General features: G+C 43.0%; 1 protein-coding gene across 1 annotated transcript in view; it reads left to right on the top strand.

Moving 5' to 3' along the window:
* The first annotated feature begins 1,816 nt into the window (after positions 1 to 1,816).
* LOC142743208 (uncharacterized) overlaps positions 1,817 to 11,111 on the top strand; it is a 65,677-nt gene continuing 56,382 nt past the window's right edge. Inside the window, exon 1 of the mRNA XM_075853719.1 lies at positions 1,817 to 2,227. Coding sequence (XP_075709834.1) covers positions 2,089 to 2,227 — 139 coding nt within the window. The 5' untranslated portion in view covers positions 1,817 to 2,088. The remainder of the gene's footprint in view (positions 2,228 to 11,111) is intronic.

Here is an 11,111-nt window from a genome sequence, read left to right as displayed (position 1 = left end):
AAAGTCTAAAAATTGTAACAATTAGTTTCTTCCTTGTAAATGTAATAAAACATAAAAAAACGATATCAATTTGGTATCGCCGTAATTTGTATTGACTGGAAGCATAAAGTTATAAACTACAACTCGTCCCTCAAAAAACAAGCCCTCATATGGCTTTATCGACGGAAAAATAAAAAAGCTTTGGCTTTTAAAAGGTGGGGAGGAAAAAAATTAAAACGAAAATCAACAAAATGGCTGACGGGAAAGGGTTAAGAACTCTAGGAAAGTTGGGTGACCGCCCCTTTAAGAAAAGTGTCACCATACAGCACATCTGCTCTAGCACCACAGAAGAGAGAGCAAAGTGGCTACTGATTCCAAGTGCTGGCACCTAGGTCCTAGTTCCCTTAACCTTCTTGACCAAACATGACGTGCCAGTACCTCATGATGAAGGAGAAGTATGGAGCTGACAGCTTGCACTAATGGCCAGGAACAGCGATCGTGCTTTTCCTGGCCGATTAACCACTTAGATGCCGCTGCCAATAGCTGACGATCACTGGTCAAGTCCTCTAGGGGGGCTAATAAAAAGTGTGAAAAAAGTAAATTAAAGTTTTCAGTAGTGAAACATTTTTTTTGAATATTAAATGTACAAAAAGCCCACCTTTTCCCCATTTTTCCTCTAAAGTAATGTAAAAAAAAAAATTGTACATAATTGGTATCGCTGCATCCCTAAAAATCCAAACTATTACAATATAACATTATTTAACTCGCACGGTGAACGCCGTAAAAAAACAAAAAAAACAATCGCTGTTTTTTGTTCAACTTAGAGAAAATAAATGTAATGGCAATACAAATTACCTTTTTTTTTGTAAAAGGAGTAAAACATAAAAAAAACAAATAAATTTGGTATCGCCATAATCCTATTGGCCATCAGAATAAATGTAATTTTTCATTTTTACCGCACGTGAAAGACATAAAAACGAAACCCAAAAGAAATTGGAGGAATCACAGTTTTTCCCAATTCTACCCCACATAGAATTTTTGAGTTTCCCAGTACATTATATGGTACTGCCAACAGAAACGCCAACTCCTCAAAAAAACAAGCCTTCACACCACTGACGGAAAAATATAAAAGATATGGCTCATGGAAGGCGGGGAGTAAAAAACGAAAACGGAAAAACAAAAAATGGCTTGTACTTCAAGAAGTTAAGCACATTCAGACGGAGCGGTTGTGCTGCGGTTGTTGCCTTGCGGTTCTGCAGCTAGCACAGGTGAAGCTCATAAGAACCACAACACCGTGGCAATTCGTGGCAAAACCACATCCGCTTTTTGCCGCTTGGCAACAACCGCAACACAGCTTTCTCAATAATGCATATTTGGAGGGGCAGATATCTCAAAGTGATACCCCAGGCAAAGGTCCTCACCGCCAGTAAGGCTCTCCTACGTGGTTGTCATCAGTCAGGAGATCATCGCTGGATCGGCAGGGACCACTCCGGTTAGACTTTAGTTTAGTGAACGCCTACACTTTCATCTTTTGTTCGGAGTATCACTTTAATGTCTTCCTGACATATGCAATACAACCATTAAAAAAACAAAACATAAGAAATATCAGATGGAAGTAAAATCCTTTGAGTTGTCCTTTTCTTTCATACAGTAATACACATTGCATTGAACCCACAAGGGCTACCACCAAACTTTCCCAGGCTCCTGTACAGCAAACCTAGTCATGTATTGCAGCAATAGCGGAGTAGGGGGATGGAGATCTGTGGTGACCACCCCTGTAAGCTACCTTTCATCATATAGTGCTATTCATAGCCTATAGTAGTAGAGAGGTTACATTTGGGCTGAGCTCTCCATTAGAAGGTGGTGCCAGGTGAGAGCAGGAATGTGACTAGTGCAGTTTGTGAGGAGGGTGGGGTCAGGTACAGGCAAGTCATGTTCTCAACCAACAGGAATGAGCTATTTACCTGCTGGAAAGGTGGCTCTGAGCTTCATTTCCTCCTGCCTGCGACCTACAGGGACTGACTGCTGTTTCCTAAGCTGCCTGAGGAGACATGACCTGCTAGACTCTTAATAGTACTATTCTTCGGCTGTGAGGACGTTTTCTCCACAATGAAGAAGAACAGTTCCATGCAGGGGACTTTGAATAAGCTATTTGGGAAGAAGAACGCAAATAACAACTCGCTGTATGCGAATAACCCGCCATGGATACTGTCTCAGGGGGCCAAGAAAGCGTCTGTTGACTACAATGGTTAGTGACAGGGTCTCTGGGCGGGAGACACTGCAGCAGGTGTTCCCGTGCTAAGCTGCTTTACTTGCTGTTGGTATGGCTTCTCCTCTCTGTCACTGTATGACAGGAATAATACTCGTCCATAGTCGTGACTGAATTTATTTACGCTGCATTATAGAGCGGCACAAATTTGCAACATGTATTCTAGCTGTTGTGTAACCACAACACCCATCATGTACACATGCTGGGAGTTCTGGAGTCACAGGTTACCGACCACTGAATAAAGAGCAAATCCCATGCATTACAACCTGGTGTGGGGAGTCGCACTGGACTTGTTCCCTGTGGTAAACTGACGAGTTCATTTAACCCTCTCGTCAGGATTGTATAAATATTCTTTAGTTTATTTTATACGGATATTGCACGGGAAAGCATTTATTGACTTTGTTTTAGTAGTTTTGTAACATAATTACATGCAATATACACTTGTATTATGGTTTTATTGTAAATATGATATTAAAGGAGAAGCGAGGTAGTCTCCCCGATCATTTTTGTTGATGACCACCTTTATATTTTCCAATATACGCTTACAAGATCTCTGCTTGTTGTTCAGTAGGAACATTCATTGTCTACTTCATGTGGATAAATTTCTGTCCATGGTCATGCGTGCGTAAAAAAAAAAAACGCTGCGTTTTTTCCTGCATTGCAGTTCCGTGTGACGCCAGTGTATGGCGCTTGTCAGCGGTTTTTACGTGCGTATGTCATCCGTATATAATGCGTTTTTTACGTCAGCAAAATAAACTGAAGGTGTTTTTTTTTTTTTCTCGTTTCTTTAGCAACTGTTTCGTGAATCACGCACAGCACACGGATGTGCGTCCGTGCGCTGTCCGTGAATTTCACGCACCTATTGACTACAATGGGTGCGTGATGCGCAATAAACGCACAAGTTTAGGGCATGCAGTGAGTTTCACACAGTGGACACACTGCGTGAAAAACATTGAATGGCCCCATTGACTTGAATAGGTCCATGTGACGTGCGTTATTTTCACGCGCGTAACACGGATGTGAAATACGCTTTTGTGAATTTGGCCTTAGGCCTGATTCACACGAACGTGTTATATGTCCGTGGCACGGCCGTTGGAACAGCGGTCGTCCCACGGACCTATGTAATTCAATGTGGCCGTTCACACAGCCGTTGTTTCAACGGTCCGTGGGAAAAAAAGGACATGTCCGTTCTTTTCATGCGTCACGCATCCCTCCAGACTCTCCACTATGGGGGATGTGTGACATCGCGTTCCGCAGCGCTGAGCACGGATGCACCTCTGACATGAAAAACGGCAGTTTTTCACGTCCAAGATGCGCAGTGTTCGTGTGAATCAGGTCTTAGAGCTGTGTCTTCTAGCGATCCCAGCACCTGTGTCCATCACATGACCGCGGACAAAATATATATATTTTAACCACTCGAGGACTCCTCAACAAATATAAATGTCCTGTTGATCCTTCTGTAAATCTGCAGAGCGGTTTCCAACTGGCAATAGAGAATTTGCGGCTGCATGGGAAATGTCGGAGAAAGCCGGGCTCCCTATAGAGAAGGCAGAGCTGGTTTCTTACGGTCACTGCTTTCCTGATCGTTGGATACACAGCCTTATGCTCTACCCTATACCAACCTATGGCTGGCATATACAGTATACACCAATATTTAGCAAAAAAGTTCACACGTCTTTATTGTGGCGCATTTTACCATTCCACTTTTCTGTGGCTTCAGCTAATGGCGCATGCACCCAGCTGTATTACGGCTCTGTTTTGTTTTAAGTCGCAATAGTCTGCCATATAATTGGATACATAGGGCGTCTGCCTCCGACTTCATAGGGAGGTTTGTTTCCTCTCAGATTTGGTAGAAATACAACACAAAAGAAATGGTGTCGTGCTCCATCGGATGCCATATGTATTGTGTGTTCTCCCGTAGAAGCATTGCACCAGATGGAGCCTGTATGACGGCGCATGGTGACTGTACCGCGCTGTACGTAGAGGGCATATAGGCTCCTAACACTGTACTGCAATGACATACCACATAAGGCATTGAAAACAAATAAAAGGTGCCTTCCAGTAATATCGAGTGATTACCTTTCCTTAGGATTGGGATCTCCACCAATCAGCAGAATTAAGGGGCGGGCAAGCAAGCGCCACTGCCTAGTCAATGTTTCAGACAGAGTAGCACAGCTGCATGTAGGGATGTGCCACTTCTAAAACAACATTGAAGTGGCTTGAGCAGCCCCCTTGTTTTGCTGATCAGTGGGCTCCCGTGGGTTAGGGTATGTTCACACGATAGCAGGCATTTACGGCTGAAATGACAGACTGTTTTCAGAAGAAAACAGCTGCGTCGTTTCAGCCGTAAATGCTCCTCCTCGTAATATACGAGGCGTCTGTGACGCTCGTATATCTTGAGCTGCTCTTCATTGAGTTCAATGAAGAACGGCTCAAATTACGTTGCAAAGAAGTGTTCTGCACTTCTTTGCCGAGGCAGTCAATTTACGCGTCGTCGTTTGACAGCCGTCAAACGACGACGCGTAAATGACAGGTCGTCTGCACAGTACGTCGGCAAACCCATTCAAATGAATGGGCAGATGTTTGCCGACGTATTGTAGCCCTATTTTCAGGCGTAAAACGAGGCATAATACGCCTCGTTTACGCCTGAAAATAGGTCGTGTGAACCCAGCCTTAGATCCGACTTATCGTCCATCAGGCTAGGCCATCAATTGATATTTCTGGAAAGTCTCTTCATTTTTTATTTTTTTTTAATCACTTATTTCTACTGAGTTGGCTGAAATACAGTATTCTATACCACAAAAGCCGAAGCCACTGAAAGCTGTGGCTCATATGTCAATACATTGTATTGGAGGCAATTGTGTGCTTGCTCCAGTCACATTCCTGTGTGCAGCAGGTCGTGTCATCTAGCCTTAGGGTATGTGCACACGGTGAGAGGCTTTTACGTCTGAAAAGACAGACTGTTTTCAGGAGAAAACAGCTGCCTCGTTTCAGACGTAAATGCTCCTCCTCGCATTTTGCGAGACTTCTCTGACAGCTGTAAATTTTGAGCTGTGCTTCGAGTTCAAAGAAGAACGGCTCAAATTACGTCTGAAAGAAGTGTCCTTCTTTTGCCGAGGCTTTTTTTTATTACGCGTCGTCGTTTAAAAGCTGTCAAACGACGACGCGTAAATGACAGGTCGTCGGCACAGTACATCGGCAAACCCATTCAGATGAATGGGCAGATGTTTGCCGACGTATTGTAGCCCTATTTTCAGACGTAAAACGAGGCATAATACGCCTCGTTTACGTCTGAAAATAGGTCGTGTGGACCCAGCCTTAGCCTTTTGTGAGCAAGCCGTATTCATTTGAGTATATTGTGGACAAGTGAGGTGAGTATGGTATTTAAACATGCTTTGTTCTATGATGTCATCTAGAATGTGGACTGTCCCGAATGACTAACCGCCTGGAATCTGACTCAGACCCCTATCGTAGTATGACTTTGTCAGTTTAACCACTTTTGCTCCCAAGCTGCGTATCGCACATTACTGGGGCTGTGGTCTTGACCAGTTCCTATTTGCCCAAGTTGTGTTCATGGACAATGTAACAATTAATATAAATAAATATCTTAGTATATTTCACAATAAGGTTAAATAAATGAACCTGTTATAAGGCTTCAAGAGAACAAATTGAAACCTATATAGTTTTACTAATGCAGCGTACCTTTTGATACATGAAGCCTTTCATATTTGTATAGTTTTAAATAACTGCATGCCATCTTTTGTGACGCATATGCTTAATCTATTGACGTTGGGAACATGCTTAGGCAATCAAAAATTTGTAGATTCTGTTAATCCTGTGCCCTATGAATATGCAGTTTGAGGTAGGATATGTACGCTACATTTTTGATTTGATCAAGCTTAGTGTTTTATATTGTCTCCCTTTTTGCACTTGACTTTAGCATAGATGTTGATCTGACGAGCATTATGTTTAGTGTGAGGTAAGGCCCAGGCTTCGCTTTGTAATATACAGAGTGTTTTTGAACACATCTGAAAATCTCAAAGTTGACAAATTCCATTTTTCCCTTGATTGTCGAGCCATAAAGCATTAGACCGAACCGGTCTTCAGTCTTGTGCCCTCATATACAGGATGGGGATTTCAGCGTAACGTTGTGTGTGCTGTTGGTCATGCAAGTTGCATGACCGAGAAATCTACGTTTTGATGTCCCTTGCGATCGCAAGTGCCACGAATGCAGCCTCTTCATGTTCAGTGCTCCGGGCTCTTTACTAACGCTGCCAGGCCCTCACCTCTGTTCTGAATGTTGGCTCTAGCATCCAATCAGGAGACCACTAGAGCCGTCACTCTGAGCAGAGTGTGGCACTTGCAATTGTGGTGCCAGGGTAGATTTCTCAGTCATGTAAGCTGCAACGCAGGTATTCTTACAATGCACTCACCACCCTCTATATAGTAAAGTCAGCTGTTTTGAGGGCTCAAACCTACTGACCGGTTCCCTTTTAAAGCAGATCTCCAAACACTCTCCATTACTGGGGTTTATTTGCCTTTCATGTATGTGCGTCAATTTCCTAATGGTTCCTCTCACTTGTGTAGTTGTTTGTAGCTTATGGTTAGTCTGTCCTTGCTGTAATGGAAATCAATTCTCCTGGAGGACTTTTGCTTGTACACTGTAGCTAATCTGAACAAGCAGAGCATCAGGGGGAGGGATTGGTGCAAAATAAGCCAAATCAAAGTGGTATAAGCAAGAGAAGAGGGTCTTAACGGGTCATTCCGCATATGCGACTGGGAAAAATTTGGTGCATTTTGTGCCAACCTGGTCTGTTTTACGCTGTCTAACTTTTAGACCGCTTTAGTACGTGTGGGCCATAGTGTAGAGCGGTTTCCTAATAGAGTAGTGCTAAGAAATAGGCTGCCATCCAACACCGATGAACATAAATAGCAGGTAAACGTTACCCAAAGGTATTAGCTAACATATCATTTCTATTTTTAGAACTGGACATTTTCCTTAAGGGTAGGAACACACACAGCGTATTCAGGGCGGTTACGCTGCGCCACGCTGCGCAGAGTATCCGCCCTGAGCACCACAGGGAATGCCGGTGCGTTTTATTCTGTCGTAATTTACGCACCAGAGTTTATCGCATACACATGACCCCCTCCCTCTTACGTCCGCTCCGGCCTCCCTGGATGACGGTGAAGGCCATGTGACAGCTTCAGCCTGTGGTTGGCTGCAGCGGTCACATGGGATGCAACGTTGTCAAGGGAGGTCGGACTGGAGCAGAAGCAGGGAACTCTGGGTATAACGTTTTTTATTTTTTTATTTTTTTTATTTTTTTTGTCTTGCCATTTTTGTGGCGAAATCACTGTGATTCCACTGCAAATATTGCAACACACACACACACACACACACACCACTTTGTTGTGGGTTTAAGCACCAAACTGAATTCAATGGACAAACCTGCAACAGAAGAGCTGCGATTCCGCAGCATTAATTGACATGCTGCGGTTGAAGAAACCGCACCGCAGATCAATTTTATGTGCGTTTTTTTTATTTTGGCTGAATTTTTCTGCAGTGTGGGGATGAGATTTGTTGAAATCTCACCCACGCTGCTGCTACTGTAATACTTTCAAATTAATTGTGGATTTTCCACAATTTCATCTGTTGCGGAAAATAGTCAGTGTATACGCTGTGTGTGTTCGTACCTTGAAGGCCTTATCACATGAAGGCAACCCCTGTCTACATATCTTATTAAGGCATGTGGACATCATAGACGGGAGTCCTGAGCCAGAACGAGAGCTACTCTAGTGGACCTGACCTGGACGGCTATTTATTTGAATGTCCGCCATGTAATGCTACATTTCCCATGCGTGGGAAATGTCTGACCAGAAGCGGCTTCCCCTGTCAATAATGTCTGTTTGCCAAGTGTTAGAGAAGCTTGACCATGCAGGCTTCCATGTAGAAACAGGTTGTCTTCAATAGACAAAACCCTATAATGGGTTCTTCCAGCGATTAATCTCCCGCCCGATCTGAAATTAGGGCATAGATAGACGCTGCTGCACGCTGGGCGGGACCGTTGCTCAAACAACTCTCTGGAACTCTGCATGTATAGTGCAGGGGTCCTATTTAATTAAAATGTAACGGTACTTTTAATCAAACTTGATATGTCATAGAGATCTATCAAAAGTTTGGAACAGTGGGGCTCCAGGTGCTGAGACCCCCACCATTGCTGAAACTAAGGTGCAGAATCACTCAGCTGAGTGCCCTGCACATTCGACTGTGATCGGCGCTCCCTGTTGGGGTAAGATCGCACAGCTTTTTGTCAGGCAGAGAAAATCGGCTTCAAAATTCCTTTTTTTTTTTTTTGAAATGTCAGATTTGTATTTTTTTTTTAATACTTTTTTTGCTGCTGGCAAAAAAAAAAGTAAACTTTTTAAACGAGTAGAGCCCCATCCCCCTAGTGATCAAAAGCCACCAGGGAAAGTAAATACCTCTGCCACCCATTGAAGTCCATGGGGGGCAATTTGGAACATTTTTGGACGCTGCTTATGATGCGGTTTCCATATCAAAATCTGCGCCAAAGAAACTCAATGTGAATTGACCCCAGAACGTCTAAGTGAACTGTTTTCAGGCTGACGAGGATCACCGATCACAGCCGAATATCCAGCTGAGCGCTTCTGCACCTTTCGTTTTAGCGACTGGGGGGGGTCTTAGCACCTGGAACCCCCACCGACTCAAACTTTTAGTATGTCAGAGATATATCAAACGTTTAGAAGCGAAGTTACTCTTTAAAATAAGACCTGTGCATGAAACTCGCTGGGTGACCCTTGACTACGGTCTTGTCCGGCGTTCAGCAGCGTCTCCCCACGTCAGATCGGGCAGGAGAGTATTACTGGACAAACTCTTTAATATAAAATTAAGGGGTTGACATAGGCTGTCTGACCTAGGTCATCACGTGAAGTTTATGGCTGACATACCAAGGCTCCATAATTACTTGTATATACTCATTCATTTGGATTGCTTAAATTCTATGTAAAACTTTTGAAAGTGATTTTTCATATAAAAAAAATAAATGACAGTCCGTGTATTGGTGCAACGTTCAAATTAGTTCATAATTTAGGCCTTATGCACACGACCGTAAGGGTTTTCACTGTCCTGAAATACAGATTCGCAAATACGGATGCACATCCGTAGTCTGCAATTGCGGAAGCGTCCACAAACTTCTATTACGGAGAAGAATAAGACATGTTCTATATTTTGCGGATAATTTCTACGGTCTGGATACACATCTGTAAGTATACGGAAAGTTGTCTATAGAAATTAATGGGTCCATAATTACATCTGTTATTACAGACTACCACTATGGTCGTGTGCATGGGGCCTTAGATGCGATCGACTACAGATGGGTACTGCGTGTCAGACATGCAGGACCCGCTGACACTGAACCAGTCAGTCCCATGGACCTGACGAATTCAGGTCTTAGCGAGCGATACAGCTGCTCTGTATACAGGATACAAAGCAGCTGTATCTCAAAGTCAACATTTTTAATAAAAACTATTTTAAAAAGTTGCACCAAACACTGACTTAGGGGGAAAAAAAAAAAAGTTGTACGTAGACTTTATTTTTCAAAACTGAGGTTTGGTAAATTTCCTGAGATATTAAAATGCACAAAGAAATTGCATCATATTTCTCGCTGTTACCAGACGATATTTATAAAGTAGTAGGTTTTGTATTTTCCATGCTGTTATCTCTACCACCACTGTACCTGCTCCTATGGCCATAAGTATGAGTTTATGGCTATTTAAAGAGGCTCTGTCACCAGATTTTGCAACCCCTATCTCCTATTGCAGCAGATCGGCGCTGCAATGTAGATAAGAGGTTTTTTTTTTTTTTAAAACAAGCATTTTTGGCCAAGTTATGACCATTTTTATATTTATGCAAATGAGGCTTTCTAAAGTACAACTGGGCGTGTTTAACGTTAAAGTACAACTGGGCGTGTATTGTGTATGTACATCTGGGCGTTTTTACTTCTTTTACTAGCTGGGCGTTGTGAATAGAAGTGTATGATGCTGACAAATCGGCATCATCCACTTCTCTTCACAACGCCCAGCTTCTGGCAGTGCACAGACACACAGCGTGTTCTCGAGAGATCACGCTGTGACGTCACAGCGTGATCTCTCGAGAACACGCTGTGTGTCTGTGCACTGCCAGAAGCTGGGCGTTGTGAAGAGAAGTGGATGATGCTGATTCGTCAGCATCATACACTTCTATTCACAACGCCCAGCTAGTAAAAGAAGTAAAAACGCCCAGATGTACATACACAATACACGCCCAGTTGTACTTTAACGTTAAACACGCCCAGTTGTACTTTAGAAAGCCTCATTTGCATAAATATAAAAATGGTCATAACTTGGCCAAAAATGCTCGTTTAAAAAAAAAAACCTTATCTACATTGCAGCGCCGATCTGCTGCAATAGGAGATAGGGGTTGCAAAATCATTTTCTACAAGATACTTGAAAATTAAAGAGGACCTATAACCTGTAAGGGTATGTGCACACGCAGTGTTTTCAGCAGTTTTTCGGGCCGTAAAGTCACGAAAAATGTCTGAAGAATCAGAAGCAGAACACCTCCAAACATCTGACCATTGATTTCAATGGGAAAAAACAGCGTTCTGTTCCGACGGCCGTTCTTCAAAACGGCGGCGTAAAAAAAAATGGCCGCGAAAAAGAAGTGCATGTCATACTCTATAGAGAAACGGCCGTAAAGAAACACTGCGGAAATCGCGAGTGACTTAAAAAAAAACTTCTGAAAATCAGGAGTGGTTTTCCCTTGAAAACAGCTCCGTATTTTGAGACGGTTTTTGATTTTGTGTGT

The sequence above is a fragment of the Rhinoderma darwinii genome, chromosome 2 (genome assembly GCF_050947455.1).
Source record: "Rhinoderma darwinii isolate aRhiDar2 chromosome 2, aRhiDar2.hap1, whole genome shotgun sequence".
NCBI classification, from domain to species: Eukaryota; Metazoa; Chordata; class Amphibia; order Anura; family Rhinodermatidae; genus Rhinoderma; species Rhinoderma darwinii.
This window is presented reverse-complemented; position numbering and strand designations above follow the sequence as displayed.